A 21,094-nucleotide genomic window follows, 5' to 3' on the forward strand; every position below is an offset into this window, starting at 1 on the left:
ACTTAATTCATCAATTTTCATTCTTTTATTTTTATTGCTCTCTCTCTATATAAAGATTATAAATTTTCCTATTTCTACACGTATCCACCAGATTCAGATTTTGATATGCAGTGTCTCCATTACCAATATTTTTTAGAAATTCTCCAATTTCAGTTCATATTTCTCCTTGGATACAAAAATTAATTAATATATAGTATTTACATTTGCAGGCAGAAAGTCGTTTCATTCACTGATTTTGTTACTGCTTACTAATTTTATTGCACTGTGATCAGAGAATATTGTCTGTATGAGTTCTATGTTACAGAACTAAAAATTTCTTTACAAACAAACGTATGTTCAACTTTTGGTGACACCCTATATATGCTGAAATAAAAATTACTGGGGAACAAAGTTCAATAAAAATTTAAAATGATATATTTCACTGCTCATGTTCTGAGCTCTCTCTTCTATACCTCTCCTACCTTTCTGTCCACCTGACCCACTAGGCACTGCAGGTGGATGTTAAAGTTTCCTATGACGGACTTTATTATCTTATAGCATCTTTCTCCTCCTCATTCTAAAATGCTTTCTCGATTCTATACTGGTATTCTTGTTAAATACCAAGGCTGCAACTCCTGCTTCCTTTTTATTTGTATTTGCTTGATGTATCTTTCCTTAACCCTTTAGCCTTTCTGATCCAATTTTCTGTGTGAAAAAGCCTGCGTACTATGCATCTTTAGCCATATGAATTGATAGACTGTTGTCTAATTTTTAAAACCAAATTTATTTTTTGGTGAGGTGTATATTTTCTGGTCACTACCATTTTCCCAGTGTCCCAGGAGCCTGCCTTCATCCTACTCTCCTTGCTTAGACAGCTACTATTGAGCTCGTCAGCTTTCAGTAAAGTCTCTGACAGCCTTTCCACCCATGTAGCAACCAATGAGCTCCTTCTATTTTCTCCTCTCCTCCTCTTCCTGCTTTTCAGCTGATTATTTGAGGAAGCATATAAAATTCATACACACTGTACCATCTTCCACCCATCCTCCCTCCACTGTTTTATTCTTAGATCTGTTAGAGCTTCAGTGCTCACCATAAAACTTCCACCCAGGTCATCTACAGGCTGGGCAGAGCTAATCCTCTGTGAGATTATTCACAAAAGGCTCATGTGTACAACACACCTGAATTCTGTATTGTACAGAATTCTCTCTGAATTCTGAGAGCTTGAGACTGCTCTCCACAGAATTGGCACTTGCAGGACAGTCTCGAAGGAGCAAAACGCTCCACTCACACATTCTTCCCCTGCGCCTCCTGGAAAGGCTGCCCTGCTCTTGTATGGCTCTGCATGCTGAAAACACTGACACCCACCTGGCCCTTTCCAACTGTGGGGAGCTAGTCATTTTCCCAGGGAGACCAAAGGACTTTTCCCTGTAGATGTAAAATATGACAAGCAGCTACATGTCTTGAAGTTTTCTCACGTGCATGCTGGGCCCTTTCAGTGTGTACCTCAGACATCCTTGTATTTAGTAACACATACTTGAGCTGTCAATGTTTCAAATCGCTTCATGATTTTGTTTCAAGACTCTCATGTCGGGTCCTTCTTGCCGTTCTTCCACATCTATCAACCTCTAGTCCTTTTCACCTCTTTAATCATCTCGTTTCCTCGACTCTTTTCTTTACAACCTCCCTATCTCTTACTGTGCATCCCCCACAGGCATGCTGTGATTCAGTCCTCCCTTCTCAGATGCTCACGTTCAGTGTTCTCCTGAGTTCAGTTAGCCTTCTCATTCACATTGTCCTGTTTTATTCTTAAGTTTTTATTCTTACATTCTTGAGAAATTTATTCCATTTTGATTCTTGTGTTTTTAAATGTCTGATTTACGGTGTTCTTTCCTAAGTACCATCGTTTGGTTAGTTATATTTAAATCAGGCTTGTTGCATTGTTATAGAATTACTTTGCATTGAGGTTTTTCCTTTCCCTGTTTTTAGAAATTTTTTATCAATTGAAAATGTGCTTCTCACTGATCTGTTTTCTTCTGTTGATAACTATATTTGCCCAGGCACTATGGCTCTCGTGTCTATAATCCCAACACTTCAGGAGGCTGAGGCAGGAGGACTGCGTGAGCCTAGGAGTTTGAGGCTGCAACGAGTTATGATCACACCACTGCACTCTAGCCTGGGTGAGACAGCAAAATGGGTTCCTTCCTCTATTCATAATAATAAGAGCTGTTTTTCTTGAATCTGTACAAATAGGAAATCCTATTCCAAGGATGGGAGGTGGAATTTGTTTCTTAATCCAAGAGTGCCTTCTTCTACAGGCACAATGAAGTTCAATGTCTTCAGTGAAAAGCATCCTTTTGGGGTGGTGTGGACTGACTCCTCTGATTGCTATTATCATGTTTCAGAAAGGTCAACTTTGTCTTTTTCTTCCTAATTAAGCCTCTGAGAGCCACCAACTCTTTACCAGTGCCCCTTGCCCCTGTACATTCCCCCAAGGTCACTTCCAATCTGTACTTCTCCACAAGTCCCTTCAATGTCCCATCGCTTTGCTTACCCAATTCATTCACAGGATGCATTATCCTACTTAGGAATCCTTTTTCTTCTGAATGCAAAACCTACATGATATCAGCATCCCAAGACAATCTCCTTCTGCTGCACCATCCTGGCTCTGGAGCTAACTGTGTTATTCTGGATATTTTCCCCACTTACAGTAAATTGAAGTTCACAGTATTTTCTGTCTCACATTTCTGCTAAATATGAGCTACAGATTACACTCTCTACTCTCATTGTTAGCCTGTATGATTTTGGAAGGCTATGTGGTATGTAACAAAATTAAGTGGCCACCATTATCCTAAGGGAATCAGAACTTATGAATGAATCTTTTAAAAATATATTTATCATTTCTCTTCTAAGCTGAAGATCCTTCAAAGGCTTCTTCCGGTCAAGCCTGGATATCTTTCTAGTCCTATACGACCCAGCCCTTGTCACACCTGCATACTGAGCCATATGCTTCCCTTTGAACCAGGTTTTTCAGCCAACCCGCACTTGCTCTCTGACTTCCTTGTACTTCCACACGTTGTCTAGCAAACATTTCCAACTTTTCAAAGTCATGAGCAATATAAATTAGAGAAAAGAGTAAGAAAAGGAAAGGAAGAAAGCAAATAATACTTCAAATTCTTAATAGTGGTTACATAAATAACTTTTCATTTATCATACTAAGGGTACCTTTTTGTAACATTTATTCTCATATGTTGTCTTTAATAAGAACACACTGTTTTCACAACTACTTTTGTTAAAAAAAAAAAAAAAAAAGATATGAGTTTATTTCAGAATTCATTGCATGATACTTATCACCAGGACATGCTTCCTCCTCTGTCCCTCCATGAACATCTTATGCATGCTTGTATGCAGCACCTATGGAAATAGGCAGCTGCAAAAGGCCCAGAGCACCACAGGACTGTAATGACCTCACAGTGCCCGCACTTCACATTCCCAGAGTTTGCTCACTAACTGTTGCATTATATAAGCTCTGAAAATGCTTTTTCAAGTGATGACAACTGCTTGCCAATAACTGCATGCGACCAAGAGTGAAATAAAAGATGAATTCACCTACAAAAGTATTTTTAAAATAACTGCAGCAATTACAAATAACCTATAGTCATGTACTAAAATCCCTTACTATAAAGCATTTATAATATCAGCTATAAGCTGTTAAAATAAAGAGTTACTGAGTCTCTCAAGCCCTATTAGTCAGGGGCAAAGTTCTTCCAGCTTTAACAAAATTCTATAATAATATAAAGTGTGTGGCATGAAATATACACATGTGTATAAAGAAACATAACATGCACATACAGACTCACAGACATACATACAAACACCCACCCAACTCAGACAGTAAAAAGCTAGACATGATGTGGATATTATGGTATACCAACTATTCAGTCAAAATGAAAATAAATTAATTCATTTAACTGATTCACAATATTTTAGGAGATAAAGATCTTATTAGTAACTATGCTAAAAAAATTCCAAAAACTGTACTAAATGTATCCCAAAGACATATTAAATATGGGTACACTTAAGAACTTCAAACATTATATAGGTTTTCCCTTCCTAGTTTGAAACTTCTATTTGAATTTATTCTTGACTGAACTGTCTCAAAATAAAGGTTTGCTACTTTTAACTTACACAGTAACTCTATTTGTACTGAACAACAGGTTTAACTTACCCTGGTAAATGTGCCTTCAAAACTGTGAATGTCCATTTGTGGTTTCTGAGCATAAACATAAGCATTGATAGAAAAAAGGTCCTGGAATACAGAACATTTGAATTGATTATAATGTTATAATTTAGTAAAATTACTTGGAAATTTCTCATTTGCTAATTAATATTTTTCATATATTATTTACAAAAAGCGATCATTGATTTTCTTAGATTTTTGTGTCAACACTATAAATTACAATGTCAGATAAAGACAAAAACCATTTTTAAGCTTGACAGGGTGTGCCTTTGAACAGCAGGTGTGAATCAAAATCATGCAGGAGACACTCACAACAGGCAGCCCCAGGGCCTGCCGGGGGGCTCCAATGGTAGAGGTGGAGCCTGTTTAGGAATATCTTGAAGTCACCTCAAAGTGTTCAGGGGGAATTAAGGAACTATCACAATTCCTCATAAGTTTTATAAAACAGTTTAATAAATTCCTAGATCTGTTTACATGTTTTCATTCAAGCAGGCACTGATCACTATAAGCTAAGCATGCCCTTCCTTACAGCCACAAGCAGGCACTGATCACTATAAGCTAAGCGTGGCCTTCCTTACAGCCATGAGGATGTGCTTATTCCATGTGTCTGAACCACGTGCTCATGATGCATACTTATACAATCACATGGGAAAGCTTTCACAAAACACACATCATAGCTACTTTCATACCATTAATTTTGGAGCAGAAAAGACATAGGCTTGAGGTTGTTTCATTCACTGACACACATGAAGGTTAAATCAGAAAGTCTCCGGAGGCGAGGCTGAGCCTGGTCTCCGCTGGAAGCCACCCCAGTGCCTCTTCTTGCTGCTGCCTGTGCTCTATGCTTTTGCTGTCGTAAATCACAGCCAGGAGGAGGATCATATGCTGAGTCCTGGGGAGTCCTCCTAACAAACCATCTCATTTTGGGTGGTCTTGTGACCCGCCCCGCCATGACCCTTTAAGACACAGAGTTTGCCATTTCTACAATTCTGATTTCCATTCTGTACATGTGAGTGTATAAAGTCCTGTCACGGCTGCTCAAACTCGAACAGAAAACTCCCAGACTCCCAGACATGAAGAAGCAGAGGTGAGAGATCAGGGTGGCCACAGCAGCTGCAAGGTGAGAAAGAAATGGAAGCTCAGAAAGGAGAGTGCCTCAGAAGGGGCCGAATGTGTGTATGATCTCGTTCTGACACCTAACCTGTCATGCCCTAACCTATATCCACTAAAAGAATGGAACCGAGACCACCACAGCAGCTCCCTAATGCCAGAAAGGTAGAGTCTACAGTTTGACTTCAGTCAAGTTAGCTACCAGTTAAAACAGAACCAAACAAAAAACCAGTACTTTCAGGAGAACATAACAGAACCCTGAATCCTGCCTCTCTACAATGAACCATTTTAAACAATGAAGAGTTGATCCAAATTTCTAAACATATGAAGAAACAAAAACGCAAGGTCCATACCCAAGAAAGCACATAATCAGTGAAGACTAGCCCTGAGATGACCAAACATCAGAATTAAGAAGGGAGAATTTCAAAGCAGCTTTAGCACATCTGAAAGAAAAGCATGCTCCTAACGAGTAAACAAGGAGGAAATCACAACAAAGAAAGAGAAAGTGTATTTAAGAACGAAGAAGCACACAGAAATTCCAAAACTGAAAAAATGCAATGTCTGCAATAAATTCTTCAGATGGGATTAACAGATTACAGACGATGGTGAATCTGAACGTGGGTCAAGAGATAATGATTCCAAAGGACATAGGAAAAAATTATTTTGAACATGAATACAGTCATAGAACCATGAAGGGAATATCACGGAGTCTAACATGCATGTAACTGGGGTTCAGAATGAGTGGACAGACAGAGAATGAAAAAACAAAAACTACTTGAAGAAACAATGACTAAAAATATGCCAAATTTATTGTCAGCCAGAAATGTACAGATTCAGGAAGCCCAGAAAACCCCTAAAAAGACAAATAAAATTTAGAAATAAAAGTCAAATTGCTAAAAAAAAAAAAAAAAGTCAAAAATACCTAGAGAAAAATAACATTACACACAAGAGAAGAACTATCAAAATACCACTGATTTCTCATAAATAATGGAGTCGGAAGACAATGGAACAAAATATTTAAAGTGAGGGGTGGAGGGTGTGGAGGCAGACTTGTCAAGCAAGAATTCAATATCCAGCAAGAATATTCTTTAAGAATACAGGTGAAATAAAGACAATGTCAGATAAATAAAATGAGAACTCCATTCCAGCAGACATCCACTAGAGGAATATCAGCAGAGGTCCTTTAGGCTGAAAAGAAACAATATCAGGCAGAAACTCATATCGTCAAGAAGGAATGGTAAGGAACAAAAGTGGTAAATATCTAAGTAAATATTTAACAAAACAACAACAAAAAAACCCAAATCCAATTTTTAATCTTAATTCCCTTAAACTATAAATAAAATGGGCCAGGCCCGGTGGCTCACGCCTGTAATCCCACCACTTTGGGAGGCCGAGGCAGGCAGATCACATGAGGCCAGGAGTTTGAGACTAGCCTGGCCCTCATGGAGAAACCCCGTCTCCACTAAAACTACAAAAATTAACCACACATGCTGCTGCATGTCTGTAGTCCCAGCTACTCACCAGGCTAAAGCAGGAGAACTGGTTGAACCCGGGAGGCAGAGGTTGCAGTGAGCCGAGATCGTACCACCTGCACTCCAGCCTGGGTGACAGAGCAAGACTCTGTGCCAAAAAACTATATGGGTGTGGGGGTGTGTGTATGTATATAAATAAAATGGGCTGGAACAGTTTATAATATTTGTAGATATAGTACATATTACAAAGTACAGTGAGCTCTTGAACAACATGGGTTGGAACTGTGCAGGTCCACTTATACAAGAAATTTTTTCAATAAATCTATTAGAAAACTTTTGGAGATTTGTTGATAATCTGAAAAACCTTGAAGATACATCACATAGCCTAGAAATATTTTTTAAATGTTTAAAGTTAGGTATAACACGAGAACATAAAATGTATGTAGACGTAGTCTATTGTATCACTTACTACTATAAAATACACACAAATCTATTACAAAAAGTTAAAAGTAAAATAAAACCTAAACACACAGGTCATGACAACATCTGCAGCTGAGTGACTTGCAAATTGATCCTGGAGATGCAGTATCAAACCCTAACTGCACAGAACTAAGTGCAGTACACACTGTGCTCCCGGAAACGTGTCGCAGCCCCTCCTGCTGTTGCTGCGGGGAGTGAGTGCGAGGGTCCGCTGGAAATGCGGTGCGGCACCATTGACCTCTGCGTGAGCCGTCTCCGCTCCAGGACCCCGTGCATCTGTGTGAGCCGTCTCCGGTCCACGACCCCGTGCCTCTGTGTGAGCCGTCTCCGCTCCAGGACCCCGAGCATCTGTGTGAGCCGTCTCCGCTCCAGGACCCCGTGCATCTGTGTGAGCCGTCTCCGCTCCACGACCCCGTGCATCTGTGTGAGCTGTCTCCGCTCCAGGACCCCGTGCATCTGTGTGAGCCGTCTCCAATCCAGGACCCTATGCATCACAGTACCGAGTGCTCGCTCATGGCGCTCACATATTTTCCATCGTGTTTAGCATAATACCACGGTGTGAACCTTGAATAACACCACAGGACCCATAAGAAGTGCCTCTAGTGATGCTGGATGGAAATGTTCTCAAAAGTAGACAAAAGTCATGACATTACAAGAAAAGGCTGAGTTGCTCAGCATGTGTGGTGGATTAAAGTCTGCAGCCATGGCTGCCCACCATTTCAGACAGACAGTGCACCTTGTAAACAGGTGATGTCAACTTGTGCCATCAATAAATTCAGTACTGTACTATAAGTGTATTTTCTGTTCAGTATGATTTTCTTAATAATATTTTCTTTTTTCTAGCTTACTTTATTGTAAGGATACAGTATATAATACATATGACATCCAAAATATGTGTTAATCAACTGTTTAGGTTATCAGCAAGGTTTCCAGTGAACAGCAGGCTATTAACAGTTAAATTTGGGGGCAGTTAAAAGTTTACACACAGATTTTTGACTTCATGGGGGATTGGCACCCTTGACCCCTGTATTGTTCAAGGGGACTGTATAGTACAAAGCATGAGTGGGGGAAATAGGTCTATTCAAGGACAAAATTCTTTTTTTTTTTTTTTTTTTTAAATGATGGAGCCTCGTTCTGTCACCTAGGCTGGATTACAGCAGCAAGATCTTGGCTCACTGCAATCTGTGCCTCCCGGGTTCAAGTGATTCTCTGGTCTCAGCCTCCTGAGTAGCTGGGATGACAGGTGCATGCCACCATGCCCAGCTAATTTTTATATTTTATTAGAGATGGGGTTTCACCATGTTGGTCAGGCTGGTCTCGAACTCCTGACCTTGTGATCCGCCCACCTCAGCCTCCCAAAGTGCTGGGATTACAGGCATGAGCCACCGTGCCTGGTCTCAAGGACGAAATTATTATATTTTATGTGAAGTGGTATAATTTTCACAATACACTTTTAGTTAAAGGCATATTGCAAACTCTAAAGGCATACTGTAACTAGTTAAAAACTCTAGTTAAAGGCATATTTTAGTTAAGAGCATACTGCAAACTAAAAAAAAAAGTGCTAAAAAGTCAAGAGATAAAATAGTATTCCAAAAATATTCAATTACGGTAATACTGAAGAAAGATCTAAAGGAAGACGAGAAGCCGAGGTACACTTGAAGGCCTTAAGGGATAACAGAAAGAAACTAACAGAGAAAGATTAGAAAAAGAGAGAAGAAAGTACTCATCTACCAAGGTCTCTAAAAAGCACAATTGGATAAGATCAGTCGAAAGTTATAAAATAATTATTCTTAGAAGGATTATTTAGTGTAATTATAGGCAGAACAGGGGAAGAGAGGTAATGTTCTTTATTTATGGGATAATGAAGGAATTTCCAATTGATAGACTGCTTTTTCCATGTAAGTTAAGACAAACTGGTCTTACCGGTGAAGGAAAAGACAGTCGGATCAGAAATTCAAGGAGAGTGGAAAAGTCTGAAAGCACTGTCATCAATAAGAGGAACCACAGTTGATTGTAACTCCTAACAAGGATTACAGGGAGCACTGAGGGCCGAGCTGAAACTGGTAACCATCAACTTGTATTTCCCAATCTTGCCCTGTATTCTGAGGGATGCAGAACAATTCATTTTCCACTCTTACTTGCTTTTTTAAAATTTCATCAACTATACATATTTCTAAGAGTTTTTATTTTCCGCATGATCCTTTCTCATAGCTTGTTTTATTTAGGTTGCTAGTAACATCCTCTCAGATTTCTTAAAGTATATTAGACATTTGAATTTATTCTCTTCTGTTCCTGAACATCTACTTCCTCTGGGCTCGGCTTTTACATTTGTATCGGGCTTTCTCTTCCCTGTTGATTCTACACACGCATTCCAATAATCCTTTCAAACAAGGGGTAGCGTGGCTAAAGGGCGTCCTCATGTTTTCTACACAGGACTCTTCCTGCCAGATCTCTTCTTAAAGGGACTGGAGAGTTGTATGTCACGCTCAATCACCTAAAAAAAATCTTTAACAGAGAAGATTCGATCATCTAAAACTGATACGGTCTTTTTCATTTCTAGAAGAATATTTACTGTTTTTCTGTTGACATTTCATTCATTTTTATATTTTAATCTATGTGAGTCATTAACATACAAATTTGTAAATTGCTTTGAGTTCCTTGAAGAATGCACGTGAGATAACTGATGCTAATAAAACAGGTAATTATGACAACAATTCTAAAGGGAGCATCCTGTTCTCAGGGCAGCACAGTCCTCTGAGAGCTGCTGGAATGGTTTTGTGCACTCCATGCAGCAGCAGCACAGGGGGAATCAGACACTCAACAGAAGACAAAATGAAGAAATGGCTCGGCAGAGACCACCTCCCATCTTTCTTCCCAGTTCCTTTGAAAAATAGAACTTCGGAGCTGTAGATGGGTAGGCGGCTTCTCACTTAAAGGACGCATTTCTCAGCCTTCTTTGCAGCTGGTTAGGACCATATAACTGATTCTGGCCAGCAGAGCATGTGAAAGGACATGTGCCCCTCTGAGTCCAAGTACTCACCAGGCCCTTCCTTCCCCTCCCCTGTGGGGCAGTGTGGAGGTGGGGCAGCCACTGGAACCCACCCTGCAAAACCACATATCACGTATCAGCAGAGATCAGCCTTTGACCACCCACCTGGGCTGTTGTGAGGGTGAAAATCTGTTTTGATTCAAGGTGTGTCAGTCACATTTCAGTACAGGAAACAGAAGCCATCCTAGACCGTGTAGCAGACAGTGATTTCATACACAGAACAAGATGCTTCTCAAATCAATGAAAGGATGAAGCTCAGGACTGAAGCTCCAAAGCTACTCTCAGAATGCTACCAAAATATCCATCCAAGGAAAGCACCACGGCAAGGAACACATCTGAGACACATGGTTTGGAGACCACGATGCACACAGTGCACTCCCACCCAAGCCCTAAAGCTGGAGAGCAGGAGCAGGAGCTCAGACCCCTGAGAACACCTGTCAGCAGAGAACACACAGGCAGAAAGATTCCTCCTCCTCACTCCTGCCTTACAAGCTCTGCGAAAGTATATTCAACGTGAAAGCGAATTCACACACCTTTCAAGAAACTGAAAAATACGTGCAGGCTAGTTTCCAGATTTCTAAAGAACAGAGGCTGCAGGAAGGGTGGACTAAAGGTTGAACATACTAGTTTACCACAGTGCAACTGTTACAGTAGCTTAGACTACGTATTAACTGTTAATAGCAAAAATTTATTTTCAATTAAGCTGGTTTACACAAAAAGAAATATTCTCTAGTAACTTGAGAATTATGAAACTTCTACTAGAATGTTTAATAAGCAGTCAAATGATTCCAGCAATAAGGCAAGTCTGAGAATCACTCATCATTTGAATATGACACTGTCACAGTAATTTCCAAAACATGAAACTTTCATACCTCAAACTACCTTTTGATACATGAAAATAAAAAACAGGCTGGCAAGCTCATTTCTACACACACATCAGCATTTAGAGTAATGCATTTCATCTAGTATAGTAGACATCAAATGACTGAATAAATGGCACAATAATGAGAATGTCATTCGAAGCTTTTCACGATAATTTAAAAATCATTCTGAAGTTTTCAATAACGGAGGAAAGCCTCTGCTGTGAGGTCAAGGGCAACATTTGTTCGCATTACTTAAAGGTCATTAAAATACATCCTTAATCATAACATGTGGTTCATTACAAATAAAATTGCCTTTCGTTCAATAAAACTAATTAAATGTAAATGGTATTGTTTACTGCTATATGGATCTTTTGAAATAAATCAGCATGTCATGATTTATTGAAAATTACTGTGGCCTTGTGGTTGTTAATAAATTTGTTTGATCACAAAAGCCAGAAACATATTTCCCAAATGTCTACAACGCCTGAAAACTGTGCCTCTAGACAGCTATGAAGCCACAAGAAACCGCACCTGCCATTACAGGCTCTGAAGCACAGCTATTATTACATGACTCTTCGAAATTTTAATCCTCTGATCATATTAAGTTCCTGAAAATATAACAGAATTGACGAAGGTTATTCTTGGCTGTGTCCTCAGCTCCTCCAGATGAGTTCTTAGGTCTCTAAGTTTACTTAGCCTGGCTGTCACCATGGACGCAGTCTGACGTGACACAACTGGGATACAACACACAGCTCACAACACAGAAGACCCTCCGATCTACACCACGAGAGACACAAATGTCAGAATGAGGGACGATTATGGGCATAAGCTATTACATGAAAAACTCAATTGCCTTGCCTGTATCCATAATGAAATCAGAGCTTTCTTCTCTAAGGAAAAAAGATCTATACCTAACATGCCAAGTTATGTGAAGCTAAAATTTAAAATTGATTAATGAATCAGATATTCAGTTGAACTTCCTTTTTTCCTAGGATATACTGCTTTTTGGTGGTGTGGGCACAGCAAAAATTAAAATGTTTTCATTTTGCCATATAGTTATGTCACTAAAATTCTTAATCAGACTCTGTATCAAAGTGTACTGGCCACAAAAATTTAAAAGTTGCATTGTATGAATTGTTTAATTCTGTAAATATTTTTGAATTTATATATGTGTATATCTGTCACTAATAAAAATAAAGAAAACATCCTATAATATTGAAGAAAATAAAATGTCACTTCCTGTAATCATGGCAAAGAGCACTACTCAAAGTTATAGATAACAGTATGAAAAACTGTAACTACTTCATTAAGGTGTGATTTACTGCAATAAACTGCACGTTTAAAGTGTACCGTTTTGTTTTGATATATGTGTATGCCTGTGATCATCACCACCTCATGATACTGAATATTTCCATTATTCACAAAAGTGCCCCCATTCCCCCTTGCAGCCCGCCTATCCCTGCACTGCTAACCTCTATCACCTGCTGATTGTTTGTACGGAATTGTATGTTAATGGAATCATACACCAATATTCTTGCTTGGCTGGATTTTTTGGCTTTCTGTTTTTTCAGACACATATTTTCTAACATAGTGTTTTGATTCTGTACTTTCTTTTCTACTACCCTTAGCAAAATTATATCTGCTAGAAAAATATCATTTAGTGTTACTTGCTCCCAAGCTGGCTACTGCCAGTGACCCTAGAATCCTTGGAAGGCTCTTCAGGAGGAGGACCCAGAGGGTGGGGCTTTCGTCCAAGTGTTACAGTCAACCAAAATCCCTTCCAGTCGTTTAAGGACTCATATTATCCGCACTTTAGTTCTGCAGAGATTACTTGAGGATGTATACAAGAAAAAGAAGGACACAAGGAGGAAATATGTAACCATGAAACAGTAGCACTAACCCAGCAATCAGTTCCAATTACATTAGAAAGTCAATAGATTGCAAGAATGTCTCTATGATAAAACTTACCTTAACAAATAGTATGAGAATAATGAGCTAGATGTCAAGTAATAAGATAATAGAACAGATTTATTTCACAACATAAAAAAAAAGAAAAGCAAGTTGAAAACCCTGGGAAGCACAGCAAGGATGGGAAAGGGCTGAGGAGGGAAATGAAGACACAGAAGATGCAGGCTGGAGTGAAGCATGACTCTGCTCAGCTCATAACATGAAATAAAAAAATAAAATAAAATAAAGAACCTACTTAACTCTAAAACAATTCTTTAGCCACACATACTAAGTGACATGATTCAACTTCCCTCTCCTAGGTCTCTGTGCATCAGACAGAACTGTAGGAACTATTTTAATAATTATAATACTGTAAATGCAAATTACTTGGCTCTCACCTTTCAATTCCAGCTACTGACAAACACTTAAAAGTGGTTAAAATGATAAATGAATATTGGTGGGCAAACAGCCTCCTGGCACAAGACAAAGCCTATAAATGCATAAATAAAAACATATAAACAGTAAAAGAAAACATATAAATATTTACCTAAATAAAATTTGAAATATTTACATGGCAAAGATATTATAAGGCCAGAAGTTAAGAAACAGATTGGAGAACATATTTGCAATGTGTACTGGGTAAAGTTATGGAGAAACAGACACGCTCATACCCTGATGTTGAAAAGTCAGAATTGTATAACCATTTGGGGACAATATTAAATTTGTGAAAAAATAAAAAAACTAACAAAACAGTTCTTCGGTGAATGGTACTGATGCACCTAACAGCTTTTTTTTCTTTTTAACTTTAATTAAACTTAAAAAAAAAAACTTCCCCCAAAAATGGTAATCAGATTTTATATGTAAAGCAGGAATTATTTTAAAACTAATTATTTAAAATATAATCATGAGTAGAAATAGTCTAAGCATAAAAAACCAAAAAGCAGAAACCATTTAAAAAATATTGGTAGGTCACATTATATAAACACACTGAACTTTTATATGGGCAACAGAAACTAGAAACGAAAGTATTTAGAAAAACTGGAAAATAAAAAGTTATTAACAAACTTTACATACAAAGAACTTTAAAAACACACAGTAGAAAACTAAGCAGATAACATGAACAGACTTAGAAAATAAAAATATGAGAAATATACTTTCTTAGGTAAGAATTATCTTCAACCTCACACATTAAAATCTAACCAAATGTAAATTTAAATGGGATACCATTGTTACAGTTATCAGATTGGAAAACAGTGAAAGATTAATTGATTAATTAATACACAGTAGATAAGTTGCATAGCCTTCTGGAGCATTTTGGCCAAATAACCAAAATTCTTGAAATATGCTTATTTTTTTAATCTAGAATTTCAAAATAACTTTTAAATTCACCAATATCAGGCCAGTTACAGAAGCTATAATTTATCAGAAACTATGCAGCTAATAAAACACTTGCAAGGACACACAATTTCTAACATGAAAGGATGACCCATAGCATATTGTTGAATAAAGATTCTACTGGAAAAAATAGTACTATACAGCATTATCCAACCATGCAAGAACATGGCTCGGGGAAGGTACTGTCAGAAAGGATTTATAACAAAATGCTCATGAGAGCCACCGCAGACTGGCAGGGGTTTTCTATTTTGTGATTTATGTATTATTTTCAATGCACACGTTACTATCAGAATCAGGACTCAAAACTGACATCCATCTCTTTTTTAAAGGGAAGCCCCCAGAGAGGGCAGGAACATCTAGAGATGGCAGAAGGGCCGGCATTCAGGCTCTCGGCAGGGCGGTCACAAGCCTCCCAGCAGGGAGATTCCCACCAACAAGCAATTTCTCAATAAACAAATACATGTTTGTTTGTTTGTTTTAGTTTAACCATAATTTGAAATGTCACGTAGTTTGTTTCATCCACAAGTAACTTAATATTTTTCATTAAAAATTAATCAAGGGCTTCTACAAGCAATGTTGTGGTAACTAATATGAGACTTGCCCTCCCATGAAAACAACTGGAAAATGGACAATATTTATAAAATATCTATTTTCAGACACTAGATACAGTGCCCCAGGGAGAAGAGAAACAAAGCCATGTGCCCCACATAAGCCCAGGTAAAGAGACTGACCACTTCACAGGGCAGAAGCCAGGCAGAGGGAGGCAGCTATTCCGAATTTAGGAGACTGAGACCAGAATTCAGGGAAACTGACAGCTGGCATTTGCAAAATACTCAAAAAGGGGCAAGGAAGAAAAAGAATTGCAGAAATATGCAGAGTGTTCTACCTAAGTGTTACTGAATGTGCGTACACACAGCCTACAGGGTAAGAGTGTGTCTGGCCAAAGGAGAACCACAGACTTCCAGCCCCAACCACCCACAGAGACTACAGAGCTGGAGAGAGCTGAGTTTTGACTAGTCAGAGTTCAGAGGCACCTGTGAACCAGCAAGGATTTCAGCAGATATCAGAAGGATCCCAGCAGGATCATGCTGTAGCAATCGGATTAATTAGCATTCCAATAAAGGAGTCTCTAGGCCTCTAACAAAGTCTAAGAACAAGCCTTGAAGACATCAAGTTGACCCACAAGTTGCTGAACTAATTTAATAAAGATCAAGATGCTTTAAAGATAGAAATGAAAATCTCAGACATTAAATATAACACTTACATACTCAGCATACAATAAAAAATTACCAGACACGGAAAGAAGCAGGAAAGTATGGGTCTATAACGAGGGCCAAAAAATTTAAATAGAAACATACCCAAAAGTGACAGAGATAAAGGAGTTAACACACATGGAATTCAGCATTATAAACCATGGAAATAGTCCAATGAAGCTATATACATAGCAGGAAAGAACAGAAAAGGTATTCAAACAAAAATGAGAGAAACATATGGAACATCCAGAGATTACAACACTCGGAATAACAAAATTCATTGGGTGGGCTTAACAGAAGACTAGATACTAAAAAAGATAAATGTTAGTGAATTTAATGACAGAGTAACAGATACTATCGAAATTGAGTTACAGAAGGAAAAAAAAAGGCTGAGAAAAAGAGTAAGAGCATCAGTGGCATGTGGGAATCTGAGTACTTGATATTCCCACGTCATTGAAGTTCTTACTCCTTTTTCATATGAGTAGTTAGACTAACTTACTTGATATTAGTAGTTAGACTAATTTTGTTGGTCATGTCTCAGAGGGGTTTGGGCAGAAGGATAAGAAAAATAAAGGCTGAAAATCTTGAAACTGGATAAAAACCATGAAACTCCAGATACAAGAAGCCCAACAAACCCAAGTAAGACAAATCAAAACACATCATACTTAAATTCCTGAAAGCCAGTCAGAACAGGAAAGGCTTTCAAAATACCCACAGAAAAAGGCACAGAGGATAAAGAAGTCAGGCTAAGAATGCCTGTAAGCGTCTTTTCAGGACTATGGATGCCATAAGATGAAATAAAAGCTCTGAAAGGCAAAGATAAAAAAGAAAAGACTGTCAAATGAAAACTTCAAGACATCCTTCAAAAATGAAGGCAAAATAGGCCCTATATGATGGCTCACACCCGTAACCCCCGATTTTGGGAGGCCGAGGTGGGCGGATCATCTGAGGTCAGGAGTTCAAGACCAGCCTGGCCAATATGGTGAAACCCTGTCTCTACTTAAAAAAAAATACAAAATTTAGCCAGGCGTGGTGGTGGCACGTGCCTATAATCCCAGCTACTCGGGAGGCTGAGGCAGGAGAACTGCTTAAACCCGGGAGGTGGAGGCTGCAGTGAGTCGAGATTGCGCCACTGCACTTAAGCCTCTGTGACAGAGTCTCGCTCTGTCTCAAAAAAAAAAAAAAAGAAAGAAAGAAAGAAAAAGGCAAAATAAAGACAATTTTCAAACAAACAAAAATTGACAGACTTCTGCTAGAAGTCTCTAGCAGACTTCACTACAAGACTCATTGAAAGAAGTTCTTAGAGCTAAAGGAAATTGGCAGTAAATGGAAACTTGGATCAACACACAGGAAAGAGAAGTTCCAGAACAGGTAAACACATGGGTGAACAGAAAATACTGTTTTCATTTTTTACTATCTTTAAAATATGCTTGACAACTTTAAACAAAACAAAAACAGTAATGCACCGTGTGGCTAATAAAATGCAGAAGTAAGACAGACGACACAAATAGAAAGGATGGGAAGGAAGTCATGGACATCTACTGTGCATGACTCTTACACTGTAAGTGACATGGAGAAAGACCGTGATAAGTTAAAAACACACTGGAAACATGATAATGACACAAAACAGAACTAACGCACATAGCTAATTAGCTAACAGTGGTAACTAAATGGGAACATAACACACCACCAGAAGATGAAGAAAAGAAGAAACGGGATAAATCGAACCTAAGGAGTCAAAGGACTGACTTCACAACCACATTGATGATTACAGTAAATGTACACAATAAAAATGCAGCAACTCTCAGGATAAAAAAAGCACTACCTACTTGTATTACACTAAGAAACACACTTTAAAATCAAAGAAAAAGATACATAAAACAAAAACTAATGGAAGATATACCATGTAAATGCTAATTTTAAAAAAGCTGGAATTACTATAATAGTAAAGAACAAAATAGATGTCTCAACAAAGAATATTACCAGGAATAATGAAAAAGGGCATATTCAAGAAAACATAATAATTGTGAATGTGTATGAACCCAGTAACAGTGCTTCAGTAGAGATAAGGAAACAAGTAACAGAGCCAAAAGGAGAACTCGTTCAATCTACAGAAGGTATGGGATCTTAAAAGTTTTCTTCAGTAATTCAGAGAACGAATGGTAGAAAACAACTATAAAACTTTTTAAACAAGTTTCCATTAGCTTGACCTAATGAACATTTATAGAACATCCAGACAATAGCAGAACCAACATTATTTTTAAGCTCACATGGAATACTGACCCAGAGAGTTCATACGCTGGGCCATATCACAAGTTTCAATACATATGAAAGGACTGAAATAGAACAGAATATGCTCCGTGACCATAAGATAATTAAATAACAATAAATTACCAGACATTGGGAAAATCCCCAACTATTTAGCAAATAACAATGTATTTCCAAATAATCAAGGGATGAAAAGAAGAAATCATGAAGGAATTAGAAAATATTTTTAACTAAATGAAAACGATTTTTTAACTAAATTATTAACTATTGTTAACTAAATAAATCACAATTTGTGTGACATAGGTAAACAATGCTTGGAAACAGGTTTATAGCTCTGAAAGTTTATAAATAGAAAACGATAAGTTATAAAATCAAAGGTCTAACTTCCACCTTACAGAGGAAGAAACAAAAAAAATTATACATAAACTATGTAGAATGAAGGAAATAAAGAGCAGAAATTAATACCACAGAAAATGAACAAACAATAAAGATAATCAATGAAACCAAAAACGAGTTCTTTAAAATGATCGATAAAACAGAGACAAACTACCAATACTGGGAGTGAAAGAAGGAATCCTAAAATGGCTAAAAATAATGAAATATTATGAACTTTATGCCATTAATGTCAACTTACATGAAATGAACCAATTCTCTGAAAAACACAAATTTCCAATGAGGAGAAAACCTGATTAACTCTGTACCAAAGAAATTCAATTCACAATCAAGTGCTTTCCCAAAAAGTAATCTCTAGGATCACAGTTCCAAAAGCGAGTTTGTTCAACATTTAAAAAATAAGTAATACCAATTTTATGCCAACTATTTGAAAAATTACAGGAGGCAAAGAGACTCCCAACTTATTATAAGGCCAGCTTACCCCTAGATATCAAACTAAAGACATTAAACAAAGGCAATACAGATCCGTATCTTTCATGAACATCAGCACAAAACATCCTTAACAAAATGTCAGCATATCAAATACTGTGACATAATAAAAAGACATGCAGTATGACTACTAGGTGAGGTTTATGCCAGTAACACAAGACTGGTGTAACACATATGAAATCAGTCCACATACCATCATATTAATAGATAAAGGAGAAAATCCGTATGATCATCCCTACAGATGCAGAAAAGCTTTGGAAAAATCTAACACCCATTCATGATAAAACCTCTCAGCAAACTAAGACTAGAAAGAACTTCCTCACCCTGACAGGCACTCCCTGAACAAGCTGCAGCTAGCATTATCCACCAAGGCAGAATGCTTTTGCTCCGAGACTGTCAACAGGACACATCACCAAAGAGGACAAGCAGATGGCAAACAAGCACACGAAACAATGTTCAACACAACCAGCCATCACAGAAACGCAAACTGAAACCACAATAGGGTATCACTGCACACATCCGTCAGAATGACTACAATAAAAACTGGTGACAACACTGAAGGCGGCAAGGACACAGAGAAACCAGGTCACTCATCCGGTGCTGGTGACGACAGGCAATGGCACGGCCACTCTGGAAAACTGTTTGGCAGCTCCTTTGAAAGCCACACTGTGTGATCCAGGAACTGCCGCATGTACACACACCCCAGCCCCATCCTCAGGTGAGGAGGTGCTGCTCCCTGACATATGACTTCACGACGTAATAGCTGCCTGGTTGACTCTACCCACCACCAAGCAGGTAAAAGGTAGCTGTCAACAGCCCAGCCTCTCCAATCTGCTCATCTGTTGGTCCAGTAGAACCTACCTTCCCTCATTCACTAACCATGAAAAAATGTAAGTTGTAATAACTCTAAACATATAAATTATGCATAGTATCCTAGAGAATTTAAGTAAACAATCACAGAACACTGAAAATTAAAAACCCATGAGAACAAATCATCTGAGTAGCATCTCGCTGCCTGGCTTTGACTGAGAAGCCTGACCCAGAGAAGCAGCTTGGACGATTTTCAAACAGAGCTCCTGATCTGAAGGCTAATGAAGCCCATGTGATGTACAGAGAGAAAACAGAAGAAAGAAAAACACTTTTATGTGCCTAAGTAGGTGAAAATTTAAAACAGGATATTCATTTGTGAGTATCTGGTTTCACTGATTCGAAAGATTCTACACACACGAGCATGTATGTACTTTTTAATTGGCAAACACCAATATAAAACCACAAAGGAGAGGAGCAAACAGCCAAATAAGAAATAAAAATTTCTGGCTGGGTGTGATGGCTCAAACCTGTAATCCCAGCACTTTGAAAGACCAAGGTGAGAGGATTGCTTGAGGCCAGGAGTTCAAGACCAGCCTGGGCAACATAGCAAGACCCCCATCTCTACAAAAAAAATACTAAGAACTGACAGGGCGTGGTGGTGTGCACCTGTACTCCCATCTACTCAGGAGGCTGTGGAGAGAGCATCACTTGAGCCCAGGAGTTTGTGGCTGCAGTGAACTATGATCACATTACTGTATTTCAGTCTGGGCAAAAGAGTGACAACCTGTCACATAAAAAATAAAATAAATTGAAAAAGAAAAAAGACATTAAGAGGAGGAGGCAGAAGAAGGGGAGGGGGGCAAGGAGAGGAAAGAGGGGGAGGAAGGTGAGCAGAAGGAGAAAGAAAACCTAAGTGTCAAGGAAAATTCACAATTACCTAAAACTGATTATGTGCTAAGACATCACAGAAATTATTTTGGCATAATTCTTCAATGAACCTTCATGAGGAATAAAGAAATTATAAAACAAATTCTCAATGCATTAAATAAATTAGCTGGTATAAACAGAAACATGTGTGAAACCTGGAAACTACCACTAAAGATAAAAGGATGCAGTAGTCTTGATGCTGCTCACCCCCAGAGCCGGCAGCCGTTGCGTGCAGCTCACTGCCACCTTCAGCTTCCAGTCAGTTTCACCATCTAGTTGATCAGTTCGAATAAAACACGAACCTTGGAAGTAGAAAATAAAAATTTACCACTCTTGAATTGTGTTACAGAAGGTTTTTCCTGAGCTACAAGTGCCATCAAAGAGTAATTCCAGGGCACAGTAGGACAAATACATAACAACCT

The 21,094-nt window shown here is 38.4% G+C and overlaps 1 protein-coding gene across 1 annotated transcript in view; it reads right to left on the reverse strand.

The window, feature by feature from the left end:
* Positions 1 to 21,094, reverse strand: part of ATP9B (ATPase, class II, type 9B) — a 305,353-nt gene that overhangs the window by 196,999 nt on the left and 87,260 nt on the right. The window contains exons 8-9 of the mRNA XM_011975874.1: positions 20,880 to 20,974; positions 4,205 to 4,285 (exon numbers count right to left, since the gene is read on the reverse strand). Of these exons, the coding sequence (XP_011831264.1) occupies positions 4,205 to 4,285; positions 20,880 to 20,974 (176 nt within the window). The remainder of the gene's footprint in view (positions 1 to 4,204; positions 4,286 to 20,879; positions 20,975 to 21,094) is intronic.

Source organism: Mandrillus leucophaeus, unplaced genomic scaffold, assembly GCF_000951045.1.
Source record: "Mandrillus leucophaeus isolate KB7577 unplaced genomic scaffold, Mleu.le_1.0 Scaffold16, whole genome shotgun sequence".
NCBI classification, from domain to species: domain Eukaryota; kingdom Metazoa; phylum Chordata; class Mammalia; order Primates; family Cercopithecidae; genus Mandrillus; species Mandrillus leucophaeus.